The 21306-nt window shown below is 40.6% G+C and overlaps 1 protein-coding gene across 1 annotated transcript in view; it reads left to right on the top strand.

The window, feature by feature from the left end:
- Positions 1-566: 566 nt before the first annotated feature.
- The window catches only part of CPB2 (carboxypeptidase B2), a 78389-nt gene continuing 57649 nt past the window's right edge, over positions 567-21306 (top strand). The window contains exons 1-5 of the mRNA XM_077483238.1: positions 567-722; positions 6839-6877; positions 17383-17464; positions 20515-20639; positions 20719-20827. Of these exons, the coding sequence (XP_077339364.1) occupies positions 655-722; positions 6839-6877; positions 17383-17464; positions 20515-20639; positions 20719-20827 (423 nt within the window). The 5' untranslated portion in view covers positions 567-654. The remainder of the gene's footprint in view (positions 723-6838; positions 6878-17382; positions 17465-20514; positions 20640-20718; positions 20828-21306) is intronic.

The following is a 21306-nucleotide window of genomic DNA, read 5'->3' as shown; positions in this document are numbered from 1 at the left end:
ACTTTTTATACTTTAGGTGGTTTTTAAGGCTAAACAAAGGGGTGTATTTTTGTTTGCAGTGAGCTTATGGACGGTAAATACAGGGTGGCCAATTTGTAGTTTTAGGGGGGTATTTTTGATAGGTGGAACCAGAGAGATGTCCAATATTGGGAGCCCCTTGTTATTTTACACTGGAAATATCATTGAATAGTCCTTTCTGTCCACATATGGGAATGTTATATGTGATTGCGGATATTTTGTCATGTTTTGTAATGTTGTTTTCAATGAAAAAATGTATAAAAAGATTTTAAATAAAAAATTTTTTTTTAAATTGTCATTAGCATGTTGATGACGGGGAGAAAGGAGGAACTAGGGAAAGCAAAATATAAGCAGATTCAACATTTAAAAGTTATTAACAACTGGCTTTTCACTTCTAATCCTGAGAGTTGATGCCCTATGATGTTTAGTTAGCGTGACAAAATACTGGGAGAAACAACAAAGAATTCTGAAAGGATGACAGGTATACCAAAACAAATGTTCAGTGCTGCAATGTGAACTATACTCTTTAAAATTTAACTGAAGTGCAAATACTCCTACAGACCCTAGCAAGTGGGAGATTGTGACTCTTCTAACATTCGGATTGCAGATGGTAAACGTACACCCAACTTGCTGGAAATGAAGACTTATTTATTGGTAGTTATATTTGGCCTTTTATTAGTGGACAACCAGGCGATTTCTTTAAGGTAATGTTTTTTTATTCTTTTCTCATACAGCACCAAATTAAAACTGAATGATCATAGAATGTTAATCCACAATACTAATAATCCCTTAAGTGGATTTTTTACAGACTCATATAGAAGTGTACTTTGCACACTCCTCTTTATTATATAATACATAGGAAATATTGTAGTATATTAGGAAGTCAAAAACATTTATACGCTGTTGTTAGTATGTAAAACCAAAAGGGACAGGGACCAAAAAATGCAATTTTCTACACTCACGTCAATGCCTAATTAAACAACATTTATTTTATTTTATGTTATAGAATAGGAAAGACATAGTAATAAATCGGAGGTAAAGCTCCTATGGGTCACCAATCTCAGACAAACCAAAACAGCTACACAAAACAGAATAACCAGACTGCAAAATAAATATAATATAATAAGGCTTACCTGTAGGTAAAAAAAATCTCTCCTAAACCTATATGGTTTAGGAGATATTCCCTTCGCAATGCGCTGCTGACTGCAGCGGCACATGCGCACAGGGATTCTCGGCTGATGCTGGACCCTGCTGGAAAGAAATCTCCTGTGCTCATGCGCGTGAGTGACGATATCCCGGCTCCGGCCACTCACAGCGCCGGAGCCGCGATACCCGGAAGACACACCGAGGGAACATGTCAGCTCCCTCAGCGTGGATCGGGCGAGATGTCGGGGCCTCGTTCTAAGGTAATGGCGGTATGGTGCATACTAGCTCATTATGCCTTTTCCCTTGCAGGTCAGAAAAAAAGAAAAAGCTCAGCGGGTTTACTACCTCTTTAAACTTTTTGTCCTGCTGGCCATTGTCCCCAAAACAGAAAGTGAGGGTAGAGTTGCCAAAAGAACAAGAGGTGAAGGTAAATCAACTAGTGAGGATGGTGACAGCTGTCTAAGCCCTTGTACACACGGTCGGACATTCTGACAACCAAATCCGTTGGATTTTGTCCGACGGATTTTGACTGAAACTGTTGCATACACACGGTCGGACAAAGTTGTCGGAAAATCCGATTGTACATAACGTGATGACGTTATTTCGTTACAACGGGACTACGTTCCCTACTATGTAGGAAAAAACTTTGTACTACATATATTTTGAGAGTAAAAATCCAGACTGCACAATTTACTGTTAGCTGTTGTAGAGGTATATGACTAACAAGCATTCTTTTTAGCTGCAATTTATTTACTTATTTATTTTTTGCAGTAAGGCCAAAAGTAAATACACAGACACATAGTCTAAATTCCAAAGTGTAATGATTATGCTAATGCACACACAGCAGAACACCCTACTAATGAGAATACATTCTAATTGAAATGGCATGTTGAAAATACAACTCCAATTCCAAAAAAGTTGGGATGCTGTGTAAAATTTACATTAAAACAGAATGCAATGATTTGTAAATTTCATAAACCAATATTTTATTCACAAATAGAAACATATCAGATGTTTAAATTGAGAAAATGTAAAATTTTAAGAAAAAAAATTGTAATTTTTAAATTGATGGCAGCAACACATCTCTAAAAAAAGTTGGGACAGGGCCATGTTTACTACAGTGTAGCATTCCCTTTTCTTTTAACAACACTCTTTAAATGTCTGGGAACTGAGGAGACCAGTTATCTGATATATACAGTGGTGTGAAAAAGTGTTTGCCCCCTTCCTTATTTCCTGTTCCTTTGCATGTTTGTCACACTTAAGTGTTTCGGAACATCAAACCAATTTAAACAATAGTCAAGGACAACACAAGTAAACACAAAATGCAATTTGTAAATGAAGGTGTTTATTATTAAAGGTGAAAAAAAATCCAAACCATCATGGCCCTGTGTGAAAAAGTGATTGCCCCCCTTGTTAAAACATACTATAACTGTGGTTGTCCACACCTGAGTTCAATTTCTCTAGCCACACCAGGCCTGATTATTGCCACACCTGTTCACAATCAAGGCATCACTTAAATAGGAGCTGCTTGACACAGTAAGGTCCACCAGAAGAGCCTTAAAAGCTACACATCATGCTGAGACCCAAAGAAATTCAGGAACAATTGAGAAAGAAAGTAATTGAGATCTATCAGTCTGGAAAGGGTTATAAAGCCATTTCCAAAGCTTTGGGAATCCAGCGAACCACAGTGAGAGCCATTATCCACAAATGGCGAAGACATGGAACAGTGGTGAACCTTCCCAGGAGTGGCCAGCCGCCCAAAATTACCCCAAGAGTGCAGCGACGACTCATCCAAGAGGTCACAAAAGACCCCACAACAACGTCCAAGGAACTGCAGGCCTCACTTGCCTCAGTTAAGGTCAGCGTTCATGCCTCCACCATCAGGAAAAGACTGGGCAAAAATGGCCTGCATGGCAGAGTTCCAAGGAGAAAACCACTGCTGAGCAAAAAGAACATCAAAGCTCGTCTCAATTTCTCCACAACACATCTTGATGATCCCCAAGACTTTTGGGACAACATTCTGTGGACCGATGAGACAAAAGTGGAACTCTTTGGAAGGTGTGTGTCCAAGTATATCTGGCGTAGAAGGAACACTGCATTTCATAAAAAGAACATTATACCAACAGTAAAATATGGTGGTGGTAGTGTGATGGTCTGGGGCTGTTTTGCTGCTTCAGGACCTGGAAGACTTGCCGTGATAAAAGGAACTATGAATTCTGCTGTCTACCAAGAGATCCTGAAGGAGAATGTCCGACCATCTGTTTGTGTACTCAAGCTGAAACGAACTTGGGTTCTGTAGCAGGACAATGATCCTAAACACACCAGCAAGTCCACCACCGAATGGCTGAAGAAAAACAAAATGAAGACTTTGGAGTGGCCTAGCCAAAGTCCTGACATGAATCCTATTGAGATGTTGTGGTATGACCTTAAAAAGGCCGTTCATGCTCGAAAACCCTCTAATGTAACTGAATTAGGACAATTCTGCAAAGATGAGTGGGCCAAAATTCCTCCAGGACGCTGTAAAAGCCTCATTGCACGTTATCGCAAGCGCTTGGTTGCAGTTGTTGCTGCTAAGGGTGGCCCAACCAGTTATTAGGTTTAGGGGGCAATCACTTTTTCACACAGGGCCATGATGGTTTGGATTTTTTTTCACCTTTAATAATAAACACCTTCATTTACAAATTGCATTTTGTGTTTACTTGTGTTGTCCTTGACTATTGTTTAAATTGGTTTGATGTTCCGAAACACTTAAGTGTGACAAACATGCAAAGGAACAGGAAATGAGGAAGGGGGCAAACACTTTTTCACACCACTGTAATTCTAACTGTTCAACAGTCCTTGATCTTCTTTGTCATATTTTTTGTTTCAAGAAGATGTGCCAAATATTTTAATTGGTGAAAGGTCTGGACTGCAGACAGGACAGTTAAGCACCTGGACTCTTCTACTACGAAGCCTTGCTGTAGATGCAGTTTAGCATTGTCCTGCTGAAATATGCAAGGCCTGAAAAAAACATTGTCTGTATAGGGGCATATGTGCAGCATTGATGATGCCTTTCTAGGTATGCAAGCTGCTCATACTTTGGTCTTGTCTCTTGCGCATAGAGATTTCTCCGGATTCTCTGAATCTTTTCATGATATTATATATTTAAAGTCTTTGCAATTTTATGTTGAGGAACATTATTCTGAAATTGTATGACAATTTTTAGACACAACCTTTCACAGACTGGTGAGTCGCTGCCCATCTTTACTTCTGAGACATTTACTATGTAAGATGCTCTTTTAATACCCAGTCATGTAACTGACCTGTTGCAATTAACCTAATTAGTTGCAAAATGTTCTTTCTGCTCTTCCTTGTTAATATCACTTACTTTGCCAGCTTTTTGTTGCCCTGTTTCAATTTTTTTGAGGTCTGTTGCTGCCATTAATTTCAAAAGGACCCTTTAATTTCTTAACGTTTTCTCAGTTTAAACATTTGATATGTTTACTATTTTTCATGGTGAATAAAATATGGGTTTATGAGATTTGCAAATCATTGCTATTTGTTTTTGTGTAGATTTTACAGTGCTCCAACTTTTTTGGAACTGGGGTTGTACTAAAATGCCTTTAAAAAAAAAAATACATTAATGCATAGTAAATATAGAAAACTTCAGCTGAGCAAAATTGCAGGCTGCCATTGCATAACTCTCCTTTTGATAATATTAGACGACTGGCTGTCATGTGGATCCAAAGGCTTCAATAAGTCCTTTAATAAGGCCTTTAATAAGTGGGCCCCCAGATCCCGCCCCCCATGTGAATGAGTATGGGGTTACCCCTACCCATTTACCAAAAAAAGTGTCAAAAAGTAATAAAAACAGACAGTTTTTAACAGTAGGCAGCTGGCCTTCAAAGATGGTGGGAGTGTTTTTGTTTATTTCTTGGGTGCGATGGGCGATCCTTGTCAAAAACTGTCTCCGTGTCTTTACTAATTATGAAAAAAAATTGGTGAATGGGTAGGGGTACTGTGTACCCCATACGCATTCACATAGGGATCTTGTTAAAGGGGCTTCCAGATTCTGATAAGCCTGCCTGCAGACCCCCACAACCACAGCCCATGGTTGAGGGGATGAGGCCCTTGTCCCTATCAACATGGGGATAAGGTGCTGTGCGGTGGGGGAGCAGAGCCCCCATGTTGAGGGCATGTGGCCTGGTATGGTTCAGGAGGGAAAACGCTCGCTCTTCCTATCCCTTTCATGACCTCCTAGGCTGCTTGCCCAGATATGGGTCTGGTATGGATTTTGGGGGGACCCCATCCCGTTTTTTCTCCTAATTTTGGTATGAGGTTCCCCTTAAAGTCCATATCAGACCCAAAGGGCCTGATATGGACTGGGGGGCTCTACGCCATTTTTTTTTCACTTTTTCTTTCAATAGCCATTTTAAATGTGATTTGATTCATCTTTCTTTCTCTAGAAATTACATTTTTGCTACAGCATGTTCTATACATGCCACAGATGTGCCAGTTTACAGGCAGAGTAATGCCGCACACACATGACCGGACTTTCCGGCAGAAAAGGTCTGACGGTCTTCCCGACGGACTTTTGAACGAACGCACTTGCCCACACACAAACTAACTAAAGTCCATTCGAAAGTCTGCTCATTTTGAACATGATGACGTATAACTGGACTAGAAAGGGAAGTTCAATAGCCAGTATCCAATAGCTGCCCTTGCGTCATATTTGGTCCATTGGACCAGCATACAGACGATCAGTTTTCCCGATAGGAATTGAGTCCGTCGAACAGATTTGAAACATGTTCTATTTCTAGGTCTGTCGTAATTTTTAAAAGAGAAACGATCGGACTATCCCACACAGGATCGGACTATCTGACGGAATGATTCTGTCGGACCTATTCTGCTGGAAAGTCCGGTCGTGTGTATGCGGCATAAGGGGACCTCCACCCCCCCACCCCCCTCCCAGGCACTATATTTAATGGAATTTTTTGTTTTATGGTTGCACTTTAAACATCAATAAAATCACTGCTCCTAAAAAAAATATTATTTTTAAAACATTTTGTTGCATTAATACATGCCCCCGGGGCAGTACCCGGACCCCCATGCCCCTTTGTCGGAAATTCTGATGGAAAATGTCCGATGGAGCCTACACACGGTCGGAATTTCAGACAAAAAGCTCCCATCGAACACTTTCCCATGGAAAATCCAACTGTGTGTACAGTGCATTACAGTGATGAGTTCAGGGACAGCCATACAACTAGCATTTTCAGAAGGGGGTCAGCAGTGACATTCTCTGTATTTCTCTTTCTGAAGGTTTTCTTTCATTTAAACTATTCTGCCCACTTGTTTAATGAAATAAATAAGAGTGCATCAATGCAGTGACAGCAAGTAAAAAAATGTGGGTAGCTACATTGGCACCAAGGGAGGTTGTGCGCATAGGTTTAATGGCAGCAAGTGCAGTGCTGGTGAGTATATATGTACATGCCAGTGCACTGATGGCATGTAAATAAGTGCATGTTGGTGCAGTGGCAGTAAGTTTATAAAGGCTTTTGGATTTTCTTTCATTTGAGTATCCTTCTTTGATTTGGACAATGCTACATAGCATTTCACACAAGTTGACAGTATTTTCTATTCAATTACAGAGCAGTTACAAAGTGGTGTTTTTAATTTTATATTTTTAATATTTCAGAAGTCCAGTGGATCCTACGACATCTTTTCCTACAGAACAGTAAATATCACATTTTTTAGATCAAATTTATCATAGAATTATGAATTATCATAGAACGCTAACCTAGAGAAAAGAGAGTCCAACCTAGAGAAAGCACTGGAAAGCGAACTAGTGGAACTATCCACACCAATCTATGAAATGTCATCTGTCTTTACTACCCTGTTTCCTCTAAAATAAGACCTAGTGTGATTGTCGGTGATAGCTGCAATAAAAGCCCTACCCCCCAAATAAGCCCTAGTTAAAGTCCTTGTAGGTCTTCTTTTCAGGGTAGGGCTTATTTTTGAGGAAACAGAGTAGGGCTTATTTGGGTGGTAGGGCTTATATTGCAGCCAACACCGACAATCATGCTAGGTCTTATTTTAGGGGAAACAGGGTATGAGTTGTACTGCACTGGTTTGTAATAGCAAATTGGTGTGTATTCATTTATTTTATATATATTATATTATTTATTTATTTTTTATTTTTTGGCCAGCTTTAAGCTGTATGTCCTAATTGTTTTCTTAATTGACTTGTCCCACAAATGTTTTTGTCTTGGCATCCACTAATGGCACATACACACGGTCGGAATTTCCGATGGGAAATGTTCGATGTGAGCTTGTTGTCGGAAAGTCCGACCATGTGTATGCTCCATAGAACATCTCCATAGAATTTCCGCCAACAAATGTTTGAGAGCAGGTTCTTAAATTTTCCGACAAAAAAACTTGTTGTCGGAAATTCTGATCGTGTGTACATAGGTCCGACGCAAAAAAAAAGTCCACGCATGCTTGGAATCAAGCAGAAGAGCCGCACTAGCTATTGAACTTCCTTTTTCTCGGCTTGTCGTACGTGTTCTACGTCACCGTATTCTGGACGTTCTGAATTTCCGACAACATTTGTGTGACCGTGTTTATGCAAGACAAGTTTGAGCCAACATCCTTTGGAAAAAAATCCAGTTTTGTTGTCAGAAAATCCTATCGTGTGTACAGGGCATTAGAGTGATCAGTGATCATCGCTTTAATAGAATACTAATCAAAAGTCTCAAAGAACAACTTTAAAACCCCAAACAACTATATATTTTCTATAATAAGAGGCCCTTTAGAATTAATTTTTTTAGGTAGTTGTAACTTTTTATGTTAAAAGATATTGGTGCAACTGTTGATCAAACACATATTACATAACACAATACGGTAAAATTAATTTTAGTGCAAAGAAGCTGAATATAATACCCCATTTTGTGGTAAAATATAAAAAAGAGGTCGTGTTCAGTAAATACTGTAGATAACAAACATGTCAAGCATTAAAATTGCATGTGCCTCTGAAATGGCTAAAATCAGTTTATTGTTAACTGTGAATTTCGGCCCTAGAGGTATTGCTCTCATATTCGATATTCATGGTAATCCCTGACATACACTATATTGTCAAAAGTATTGGGACACATGCCTTTACACGCACATGAATTTTAATGGCACCCCAATCGTAGTCTGTAGGGTTCAATATTGCGTTGGCTTACCCTTTGCAGCCTTAACAGCTTAAACTCTTCTGGGAAGGCTGTCCACAAGGTTTAGGAGTGGGTCTATGGGAAAGTTTGACCATTCTTCCAGAAGCGTGAGGTCAGGCATTGATGTGATGTGATGTGAGAAGGCCTCGCTCGCAATCTCCCCTCAAATTCATCCCAAAGGTCTTCTATCGGGTTAAGGTCCTGACTCTGTGCAGGCCAGTCAATTCCTCCACCCCAAACTCCCTCATCAATGTCTTTATGGACCTTGCTTTGTGAACTGGTCCTAATCATTTGGTGGAGGAGGGGGGTTATGATATGGGTTTTTTTTCAGGGCTTGGGCTTGGCCCCTTAGTGCCAGTGAAGGGAACTCCTAAGGTGTCAGCATACCAAGACATTTTGGACAATTTCATGCTCCTAACTTTGTGGGAACAGTTTGGGGCTGTCCCCTTCCTGTTCCAAGATGATTGCACAGCAGTGCACAAAAGCAAGGTCCATAAAGACATGAATGAGCTAGCAAGCCCTCTATGTGATAGCAATGACAGGTGACAGATTCTCTTTATGGAGACATCAGGGGTCTATTAGACCCCCAAGGGCTACCCTGCCCTCCATTGCAACTAATAAAGAACAGATTGTGCTGTAGCAAGTGAATGACTGCTCAGAACCCAGAAGTTATGTAATGCGTAAGCGCTTCGAGGTTCATTAGTCACAGGGGAGATTGGGGAACATCCTCTCAGAGGAACGGGAAGCCCCCTGAAAACTGTGAGTCTGTTGTAAATATGTATATACCTTTTTGAAACCCCTTGAATACCAGGATGTTTATAAACATACCTTGGTAGACAAGGGGTTAAATCAACAAACACCTTCTATTACCTGCCCCTGGTAGCAAATGGAGATGTGCATATTTTCCCACAAAGATGTCCTGCATAAAAATAACTTCAGCTAATACTAACTAAAAGGAAAGGGTATTACTTGTGGTAGTTGCACTAACTGATAAAGCAATGACATCCATTTACTGAGGCTACTGTATATTGGAGTTAAATTCCAAAATCACTAAGACAGATTACATTCTGATTAATGCCACATACATACGACCAGTTTACCCATCAGAATAAACTCTGAAAGTTTTTCCGACGGAATTCTGCTGAAACTGTCTTGTGTACACATGATCACATCAAAGTCCGATCGTCAAGAACGTGGTGACGTATACAGCACATATGATGGGACTAGAAAAAGGAAGTTCAATACCCAGTGCACCACCCTTTGGGCTCCTTCTGTTAATCTTGTGTTAGTAGAAGTTTGGTTAGAGACGATTCACACTTTTCAGAATCGTGCTTTTTCAGATTGTTTTACTGCTGTTCAGTCTGTGCTCGTGGATTTGTGTCTGGTTTTCAGTGCATGCAGTCAGTTCGTATGTTGTTCAATGCGTTCTTGTCCGCTCGTTGCTGATTTTCAGCTCGCTCTTCACAGGCCTTGCTGTTCATCAGTGCGTTCTATTAAGTTCATTCTGACCAGCCGACCATTTTGAAACAATGGTGTTGGCACGTACTCATCGTTCGTGATGTGTGGGGGCTTGGTGTTGGGGTTTATGCTTTGACCCAAGCCCAGTCCATGAACAGGGCGAGGAGGAGTTCATGGACCAAGAATTTGTTACTCCAGCGTGACTAATTCTCGTACATGCCTTTGCTTCGTGAGATCCAGGAGAATCCAGGAGAATAATCCTGATGATTTTAGGAATTATCTCAGGATAATGGACCCTGTTTTTCACCGTCTGTTGGCTTTGCCAACCCCTTATATTAGCAGGCAGGATACCTGCATGCGGCAAGCCATTACTCCGGAGAAGAGGCTAGTCGCCACCTTGCGGTACTTGGAAACAGGGAGAAGTCTACAGGATCTCAAGTTCTCTACAGGCATCTCCCCCCAGGCTCTGGGGATCTTTATTCCAGAGACTTATTCTGCTATTATTCAAGTCCTGCAGAAGGACTATATTAAGGTAAGTTTTGTCCTTTAACATCGCATTCTATTGTATTTAATGTTTGCTAATGTTTTGTATTTCTTTCATAATTCCTTAATTACCATGATTGTAATATGTTGTGAATGTCCCCTTTGTGCCCATGCATGCTGTAATCTTTTAATGCTCCTTTTTTGGCCTACATGCATATTTTCCTTCACTAATCTCTCCAGCATGCTATCCTTGGCCCATATACACCTATAGCCTAGTCGCTTAACAATGTATTTTGTCAGCTCCATTGTAGTGCTTTACCCCAAACAAACCCTAAAATCTGTACAAATGTTATTGTTGTCATTAAATTTAGGCAGAGTGCCAGAGGCTTTTTTGGGAGGCCCAAGCTCATCTCGAACCCTACCCCCCTAAAATTTTTACAATGGGCCATCAATTAATTAATCTGATAAGTGGCCCTTATATTTTTGTCTTTAAAGCGGGATTCCACCCTAAAGTGGATCCTCCGCTGATCGGAACCCCCCCCCCTCCGGTGTCACAATTGACACCTTTCAGGGGGGAGGGGGGTGGAGATACCTGTCAAAGACAGGTATTTTCACCCACTTCCGGGCATAGACTCCCACGGGAGTCTACGCCATTTCCTGCCCTGCCGCGCTGTCTGCTGGGACACACATGGGTCCCAGTGACAGCGCGGAGATTTCCTATTGCGCGGCGCAGCTCGCGCATGCGCAGTAGGGAACCGGGAAGTGAAGCCGATTCGCTTTACTTCCTGATTCCCTCACCTCGAATGGCGGCGGCAGCAGCCGAGGCCCGAGCGGTCGATCGGCCTCGGCTGCCGGCATCGCTGGAACCCGGGACAGGTGAGTGTCCATTTATTAAAAGTCAGCAGCTGTAGTATTTATAGCTGCTGGCTTTTAATATTTTTTTTGGGGGCGGAATCCCTCTTTAAATACTCCTTAAAATAAACGTTATACTGATGTTGGCTGAATGTTTGTGTCTAATCTGCTTGCAATGCTATGTGCAAAAGTACTAATATTTTTTCTGTTTTGACTCCACAGTTTCCTTCAATGGCACAGGAATGGCAGACTGTGGCCTCCCATTTTTCCAACTGTTGGGACTTTCCCAACTGTGGATTGGCTATAGATGGGAAGTATGTCCACATCATGCCACCACCCCATTCTGCGTCATACTATTTAAACCAGGGGTCCCAAACTGGCGGCCCTCCAGCTGTTGTGAAACTACAAGTCCCATCATGCCTCTGCCTGTGGGAGTCTTGCTTGTAACGGTCAGCCTTGCAATGCCTCATGGGACTTGTAGTTTTGCAACAGCTGGAGGGCCGACCAGTTTGAGACCCCTGATTTAAACTATAAGGGGTTTTACAGTATTGTGTTAATGGCAGTGGTGTTGGCGACATATGAGTTCCTCTATGTGGACGTGGGGAAGAATGGCCAGATGTTGGATGGCGGAGTCTACACCCAGATGGAGTTCTACCAATGGCTCCAGAGTGGTGGCCTGGGATTGCCACCTGATGCGAACAACGTTGATGGACTCCCGCTCATCTTTCTTGCTGATGAAGCTTTCAGTCTGGGCGAGCACCTGATGAGGCCATTCCTCCAGAGGACCGGAGAGGAGGGTTTTTAACTACCGGCTGGCCAGAGCCAGAAGAGTCCTGGAGAATGCCTTTGGAAAAATGGCCAGCTGGTTCCGCCTGTTTCTGACAGCCATACACATGGCAGAGTATAAACTCAACCACATAATTTTATGCTGCTGCATATTGCACAACTTGTTACGTAAAAATTCACACAATTATCTTGCCTCAGTTGGGCCTGAGGCTGGACTTACTTCCAATCCTCTTATGGGCCTGGATACTGGCTGTCCTGGCTTGGCATCCCAAAGCACCTGTGAAGTTTGGGAGAAATATGTTAATTATTTTACGGGTAGGGGGGCCATTGCAATTTCCAGACAATGTCTAATTTTTAATAATAAAAAAAATGATCTGATAAAATCTTGAAATTTCTTTATTGTTTGTGTTTCTTTTTGGCTCTCTCCTAGTGCATTTGTAGTGCCAAGTGGATTTTCCTTTAGTAAATAAGCCCCATTGTCACTGTAAACACAAAATTACTTACAAAACTGGTATTGAGCATTCTTAAAATTTTTACTCTGTGCACATTCACATGTGCATTATAAAATTTATTAGAAATGTTTTTTTTTCTCAATTTTCTTTTTTTTTTTATATATAAAAAGGCATGTTTTAAAACAGAACATAATTACAAAGTTCAACGTATAAAAACTGAATGCAATATCAGGCATTATAGTGTCAAAAATGTCTTGATATTGCCTTCATCAGATGGGGTGATGTTACCCCTGTAAAAGCCAAATTTTGAAGATGCACACAAATTGGGAGTCCAAATGGGTATTTCCCTCCTGATCCCATGCCTAATGTCAACGTGTGCTATCTCCCATCATGGGGGATCAATGGACGTGTTTTGGGGGTGCAACCCCTTCCTCTCACCTACTAGAGTTACAAGGAAGGGGTTGCACCCACAAAACATGTACATTGAGATCCCCTGATGGCAGATAGCACATGTTGACACACCATGTGCATCTTCAAAATTTGGCTTTTAAAATGTACAAACAAAAATTGGTTTTAGTCCAAAAAATGGGTAAATGAATGGGATTTGAAAGCAATTTATATTCTCTCCAACACATCGATCATGTTCTTCATTTGTATTTCCATAACATTCAGTTTCTTCCTTATAATGTCTATTTCACCATTCCACAACATGATGTTGTGGATGAGCCTTTGTGCGCTGTCACTTGTGAAAGGTTCAGCTAAAAATTGGTTAAAAAACATATATTATAAATATGCAGGCATACATAGATTACCTGAAGCTGGGGTATCAGACACTCACCTGTTTGGGTGACAATCTCACCCACTTCCTCCACCTCTCCTTCCTCCAGAGCCTCGGGGGGGTCTTGGGCTGATTTCCCCTTCTTGGTGATGTGGGGGGTCCCTGGTGTCCTCAGAGTCTTTTCTGCCCTATGAGAATGAAACAAAAGGTATACTTAGCACACAGATATTTGAGTGGTGTACAATTGTCTGTTTGGGCAGAGTTCCAAGTTGAAGACATGATTAATTTCCTTTTAACCAAGCTGGAATACTTACCTATTTTGGACAAGTTTCACAGATGGAGACACCCTAAGTATCCACTGGAGCACCTGTGTGGGTCACCCTAAATAAATGTGCTCTGGTGTTCCACACTAGTGCTCCGGAGTCCAGATGTGTAAACAGCTGCTGAGTGTCCTCTCCTTACATTCCACTGATTCAAGTTTGCAATTCATCCTAGTTTCAAAGACATCTAGACAACAATGTCCTAAACTTCTTTTAATACAAATTAGCATGACCAAATGTAGTTAACCCTGTATTAGCTAAAAACATTGTATTTAGTTGGCAAACAAACAATGTTTCCTACGAACGATTACTGTGCCCACAAACATGAAAATAACTGTACAACAGTAAAGAAAAGCACATGGAGCTGCATGCAAGTTAATAATCATAATAGGAACACACTACAAGTACTTACTTTTTTGAAGCACTTTCTTTATCCTTCTGTACTGATCCTGCTCCCTTAATTTTAGGTCTGACCAGTGTTTTCTTAATTGCTCCTTTGATTGTCGTATTCCAAATTTCTGCCGCAGACTCTTCACCACTTTCATCATGATTTTGGCCTTTTCGCAGATTGAGGTTTGGTACAGCCCATTCTTTCCATCATAGTCGCCCTCCTCAATATGTCAACCATCTCCACCATCTCCTCAAAGGCCATATTGGAGGCCTTAAATCTCCTCCTCCGGGAACGTGTCATTTTGGGCTCCGGGCTTTCCTCCTCCTCATTAGTGGAATTACCACACACCTGCTCTTTATCCTCCATGTTGCTCCTAAGAGAGAAGGGGCGGGGAATCTTCGAGAAAGAACATCAGGGGTGGGCGACACGGGTGGAGTTTCACGCATGCGCAGTCTATATCAAGCTAACACGCATGTGTCGTATGTACGATCTGTGTGTGGAGGAAGGACGAACGGAAGTGGCGAGCGTCCTAAATGAAGGTAAAATTTGAACTTGGCCCATCACAGTGGCCTATACTGCTTCAAGATCGAGGACTATATTGGGATATGATAATGAGAGTTTAGGCTGACATTAAAGTTTTTGTCTTGTGTATTGTCTTACAGCAAAGATGAATCACTTTAAAGGACCCAGAATTCATGGTCAGTTTCCTAGACAGATACAGGGAGATGAGGAATTTGTGGGAGGTGAAACAGTTTATATTATAATTAACAAGCTAGGAGGTCATCGCTGGAGAAACTTCTTCAATTTGTGAAGACTCAGTTCCCCAATGCAAACATTAAGTTTTTGGAAAATAAAATTAGGATCTTGAGGAACATGTATAAGAAGGAGCATAATAGGATTCAGTAATCACTCCGATCAGGAGCATCAGCAGGGCAAGTGTATGTCCCCAGGCTGTGATACTTCAACAAACTGTGGTTTCTGGATGACCAGACTGAAGCCTTCCCTCCACCCTTCCCTCAACCCCAGCAGAGGCTGACAAGGAACAACCTGGGCCTTCCATCCTGGAAGAAGTGGATGCGCCCAACTGGAGCCAGGTATATTATTTGTAGACATATTTATTGTCCTAATATTAATGATGTTAACTAGATGTTATAATTGATAACTAATTAATGATTTTAAACAAAGTGATTTACATATGAATAGACAATAGTGGCCAAAATGTTTGGGACCAGCTTGAAAAATGCTGGGGTCAGAATGATAGTCTTTTCTATTTATTAACATTCAATTTGCAAGCCAGGAGCTAAAAATTGTGTGTGCTTGATGAAGCAAAAACTAAAACTATGTCCCTTTTTTATACACAGGATGAGCTCAGCCAGGAGGAGGGTCTGGAAAGCATCAGCCAGGAAGAGGCCATTCCCAGTGGCAGCCAGGAGGTGGGCGGGCCCAGTGGCAGCCAGGAGATGGTCGGGCCCAGTGGCAGCCAGGAGGTGGCTGGGCCCAGTAGGAGCCTCACCCAATCCCAGGTGCCTCCCCTCTGCCTTAAAACCAAAAGGCCCAGGAAGGGGATGATGACGGAGGAGGCAACACTAGGCCTCATTAAGGAAGCCAATGATTTCCTCAGGAGCCCCCCCCAATGCTGAAGAGACCTATGGCTGCTATCTAGCCACAAGGTTGCTAGCATTGTAGAAGGACCAACGCCTCCTCTGTGAGGGAATTTTTTTTTATGCCCTTCAGAAGGGGTTGAGCTGACTGAGAACAGCCACATATATGAGCAAGCCCATCCTCCTCCTCCTCCTCCTGCCACAAGTCCACCACCAGAGCCACAGCCTCCAAGGAAGGCTGCAGGGAAGCGTGGAGGGAAGGCTGCTAAGAAGACAAGAAAGTGATGACCTGGTTTCAGTCTGGTCTGACAGAAGATGCAGGCTGTTGTAGTACCACAGCCTGGGGACAGATATGTCATCTGCTGCTGGTCCTGATCTCTGGGATTCCTGGGCCAGATTGTGCGCCCTCTTATATGGACTCCTTAAGCTTTCAATTTCCTTTTCCACAGACTTAATGTGTGTCCTGGGGGCCAAAAGGCTTAAAATTCCAAAAGTTTCTCCAGCGCTGACTTCCTCTTTATTTTTTTACCCAGAATAAATGGATATTTTATTTTCAGAAAATACTTTCCTATGTGTTTTTCTTCAAATAGGACAGTTTGTTTGTGAGTAGGCAGGTACATTTCAAAAAGGCAATGGGGGTTATTTACTAAAGGAAAATCCACTTTGCACTGCAAGTGCACTTGGAATTGCAGTCGGTGTAGATCCGAGGGGGACATGCAAGGAAAATAAAAAACATAATTTTAGCTTGCACAGATTGGATGATAAAATCAGCAAAGCTTCCATTCATTTCTAATCTACCCCTTAGATTTAGAGCGACTTCACTTCCAAGTGCACTTGCAGTTCAAAGTGGATTTTCCTTTCGTAAATAACCCCCAATGTCAAATTAACAAGGGACACTAACCTCTTTGAGGTTAATAAAAAATACAAGATAATAATGTTATTGTGGTAACTTGACACACAAAAAAAAATTATATGGAGTTCACTAGAAAATAATTTTTAAGTAATCCTAAAAAAATCTTGATGAAATAAAAAATTCTAAAGAGATGACTATAAAAAATAATTGTAAACATTATTATGGAGATCAGGCTTTTAAAAATAAAATATTATTCATGAGATCAGGATAAATAATGAAGAAATCAGTTTGTGAGAACTGTTACGGTAACTATTAACTGTGTGAATATGAGCAGCAAAATAACTTCATTCTTCTAGCATTATAAAGAAGAAAAGAATGCACTGCATTAAAAGATCACAGAATTAGTAGCGTGAGGAATGTGATAGCTCCAATACGAATGCTAGTTTTACCACACTGAGCACTTCCGTCTCGTACTTGCTTCAGAGCATGTGTCATTTTTGGTCTGTTGGAACAGCATACAGACGAGTGGTTTCCCGATAGGAATTGGTTCCGTCAGAAATATTTATAACAGGGGTCTCTAACTGGCGGCCCTCCAGCTGTTGCGGAACTACAAGTCCCATGAGGCATTGGAAGGCTGACAGTTACAAGTATGACGCCCCACAAGCAGAGACATGATGGGACTTGTAGTTTCACAACACCAGGAGGGCCACCAGCTTGAGACCCCTGATTTAGAACATGTTCTATTTCTAGGTCCGTCAGAATTTTCAAAAAAAAGTCAGATGGGGCATACACACGATCGGATTATATACAATGAAAAGCTCACGTCTGACTTTTTCTGCCGGACATTTCGCGCGTGTGTACGTGGCATGAGAATATGAAGTACCCATTCAGGCCAAAGGATCAGCTTCTTCAAGTGATGATTGATCCAATGAATAGACTATGACATTTGCAGTGACCTTAACTACACAAACACTGTGCATGTATTTTTCAAGTAAAATATACCTTGCGTTAAATGACATAACTTGCAGATTTGATATTGTACCCTGTTTGTTAGGAAAGACCAAGTGATATACGTTTTACCTCGAAGTGATTGGCAGGCTGGAGTTTTAAAGAACATCACATCATCATATGATGAGGTAATGAGAAGTATTATTTTGGCTTACTTTACTCAATTTTCTACAGTAAAATGTATTACCTACGTAGACGCGGCATTGTTAGCAGCTAGATGTTTAGGTACAAGTTCTTGAACCTGTCCTCATAAGCATTTGCTTATGAAATTTTCACCACAGAAGGACATCCTCAGCTTGGTTAGGCATACATTTTTAGTTCTAGTTCTATGATGGCTCATAACATCAATTTACTATTCATGCAGCCAAATTCAGCATTAGGTTTTTATTAGTTTTTCTGCAAATACAAAGTGAAACTGCCCGAAATACTCTGATCTGGATAAATCTGGGTGTTTGAAGGACTCAAAAGAGTTCATGTGTTTCTCACTGTGCGCCTTTACAACTTGAACTTTTGCTATTTAAGGAAATTGTCATATCATATTAAGGAAAAAACAAAGTTCTAGTGGTGCTTAAGCTGGAAAGAACCTATTTCTTTGGAACTTTTTTGCTTTCGCCTTAATGTTATATTTGATTATAGCAACTGCTTAGTTTTATTTTACTTCTTATCTTGAGTGCTGGATAAGTGACTCTGTTTGATTTTACTTATTGTGCAATAGTCACATCATGATTTTTATTTTTATTTTGTAATGTGTTTTGTTTAAACCACCTTAAAGTAGAACTAAAGACAATTTATTTATTTTTTTAATTTTGGACAGGGTAAAGGAGGTTATAACCTCTGTAATGTTTTTTTGCCATCTGTGTCCCGCTGGAGAGCTTTCCCCTCACTTCCGGTCTTATAGAAAAATCATGAAGTGAAAGGAAATCTTTGTAAAGTGAGGGAATGTCTAGATATCACCAGTTCCCAGGACTAGTGTACCCATTGGAAGATTTACCCTCTTTAACTGTTCTGGGGACAACCCAAAACTTTCACTTTCGGTGATACTGTTAAACGTGACAAATAGAGAGAGCCAATCATCCTAATGGGAACACAGGCATCAATAAAAATCTGACAGGTGTTATAATCCCTCTCCACTATATCTGAAACAATTTAAAAAAAAAACCTCTAGTTGCTTTAACCCTTTCGCCGCCTGGCCGTACGTCATACGAAGGGGGGTATTACACACAATCCGGTGGCTGCAGTTTGCTGCTATTTCACGGGCGCTCATAAATGTAAGTCTTGGCATGTTGGGTATCTTTTTACTTGGTGCAACCTCTTATTTTACCAAAAATGTGGGTAATTAATCGTATTTGTTTGCCCTAAAATACCTTTGCGGTAATATTGTGTGACATAAAAAATTGTAACTACCACTATTTTATTCTCTAGGGTGTCTGCTTTCAGAAAATATATAATATTTGTGGGTTTTGTGTAATCTTCAGGCCTAACATTATTTTTTAAACGTGTGCAAAAAACGCAAAATCGTTATCTTAAAAGAAACCAGTCATGAAATAAAAATAGTGGCTGCCATTAATGAGCTGATAATACTAGATGCCTGGCTGCCATGCCCATCCTCAGGGGCACATTTATTAACACAATTGTATTTCATTTCAGATGAGAATTTTGCTTACAAATATGTTTAATACTTGGGTCTGTTTTGCAACCAAAAAAACTGTTGTAATTGTGTGTGACAACCAAATAGTGACTGTCTGCCCCTTTTTTTCTGTTGTGCCATAACTTTATTTTAATCTTAGACATGGTATAGAACTTTTAAAAAAACACGCGCTGATGTGTAAATTTTGATAGTGGCTAATTTTTTACACAAAGTGCGTACAGTAAAGAAATCTGTCCCTAAATTGCATCTAATAGAAAAAGGAGCAACAGGTTAACCAATGCCAAGAAAAGGGCAGTGAAGGACATTTATTAAAAAGGTGTTTGTGTGTGTGTGTGTGTTTTTTTTAATGGCTCTTTAGCACTTATAGTTTTTAAGGTTGAATTTCCTAGCTAAATAATCTTTTTGTTTTTTCCGATCTTAATAAGTTTTAGTCTGGGTCCTGGTGCCTGTAGGCTTTGTAGAGCTTTAGGTAGGATAAAAACTGTCCTAGATTCACATCTTACCAGTTAGCCAGGCCTCACTAAAGCCTAGTACACACTGCAAGTTCTTTGGTTGAACAAAAAAAAAATGGACAGCTCGGGTTGGAACCACTGTACTAACTATATAATGTTAGTACAACAATCTCCCAAGCTGTGCTATGCTGTTCTGACAGGGGGTTGGCCCTGTCTCTGACAGAGTCCTGAACTGTCTGACTGGCTGCAATACACACAGGCTGAAGGTCCTGTGTGTACTAGCCTTTAGTCACAGCTGCCCTTTGGGCTCTTTCATTCTTTCTTCCACGGGAGCCTGCTGCTGGGTAGAAAGGCTGACTACTGGCAGAATGCTAAAACGTACCAGAGCTGCCTCTTTTTTTTTTTTTGGGGGGGGGGGGACGCAATAGGATGGCACCCAATTATTTATGAGATGGCATAAGTTTAGATTTATGACTTGCCATACAAAGCCCACCTGCAATGAAATTAAAGTGCATTTATTTTCTATCTTGCCTATTAAAAATTCAGGACTGGATGGTCCCTGATGTCCCTGTTTCATGCATAGTTTACCACTGCCATTGAGCCTCTCCCTTTTAAAGCAAAAAACATGATAAAAGGGAGCTTAAGCCTCCTACACACACACAATCAGAAGATCATTAAAAAAAAAATACCACTTTCGTGGCGATCATACAATAATCTGATCGGTAGTACATAGCTTTCCTCCAAAATTTTCTGAAGTGACAAACACGAACATTTTCTCATATGATACCAGATTTGACAATTTTCATTTAATCAGTACAGTTTTTATCCAAAAAATACAATACAAATACACAACATCAACATTTTTATTCTGTAGTACGAAAATTGTTGTGCTTTAGCAGCCTATTAGTTTTTGATATGGAGACTAGCATGAAAAAAAAAGACAATCATTCATCTGATAATGTCATTGTGTGTACTAGGATTTAGGCTTCAAAGAGAACCTGTAATGTTTCTTTCTGATAAATTATTTTTAATGTTATTGTTTACAGACTCTTTTTTTTTTTGTTAATTTTACTTTTAGATTGTGCTGTGGAAGCCTGATTCACCTGAACACATAGAAAAGAACAAAGAAGTTCATTTCTATGTAAATGCATCCATTGTGGAAGCTGTAAAATTTCAGTTGAAGGAATCTGCAATCACATACACGTAAGTTATGAGCAGGTTCTATGTGAGCCACTTTACATGTCAGTCTCAATGAATCCTAACAAGATAATATCTGTTCTAGAGTATTGGTTCAAAATGCCCAGGAGCTCATTGATCAGCAAACATACAATGACACTACTGGCCAACGCGGTCCCGTCTCCTACTATGAGCAATATCATTCACTAGAAGATGTAAGTCCTATTCCTAGCTTTTCTAATCACTCAAAATCACACCAAAATAAATTGTGATGTCAGAAACTGTTAAAGAATGTGTGTTGGAAATTGAAAAAGTCATTTTGGACAGAGACTATAAACGCGTGATATTTTACAACAGGGAAAAAAGTGAACAGACATAGTTTGTTAAAAAATTTTTTAGCTACAAATAAAAAACAAAAAAATCAGCACAAGGGAGATAACGTACAGTTAGTAAGATGTGTCCCTTATGTTGATTCTTCTCCTCCCCCCTCCACCATCTCCTCACCCCTACCACCACAATCTGCCAATGGGGAGCAGTTAATACAGAATGCATACAAGGGGCTCTTATCAAGAGACCCGACTATGCCCACCCATTCCTGCCATATCCTACTGCCATTCATAGAAGCAGTACTACAGCTAGTGTGAACGAGAAGTTATGTCCTTTGTGCTGGTTTTTCTGTTTTTATTTTTAGCTA

This window comes from Lithobates pipiens, unplaced genomic scaffold (genome assembly GCF_037356315.1).
Source record: "Lithobates pipiens isolate NorthernLeopardFrog02 unplaced genomic scaffold, aLitPip1_a1.2 Scaffold_16, whole genome shotgun sequence".
NCBI lineage: Eukaryota > Metazoa > Chordata > Amphibia > Anura > Ranidae > Lithobates > Lithobates pipiens.
Note: the sequence above shows the minus strand (reverse complement) of the source record. Positions and strands in the feature narration are given on the sequence as shown.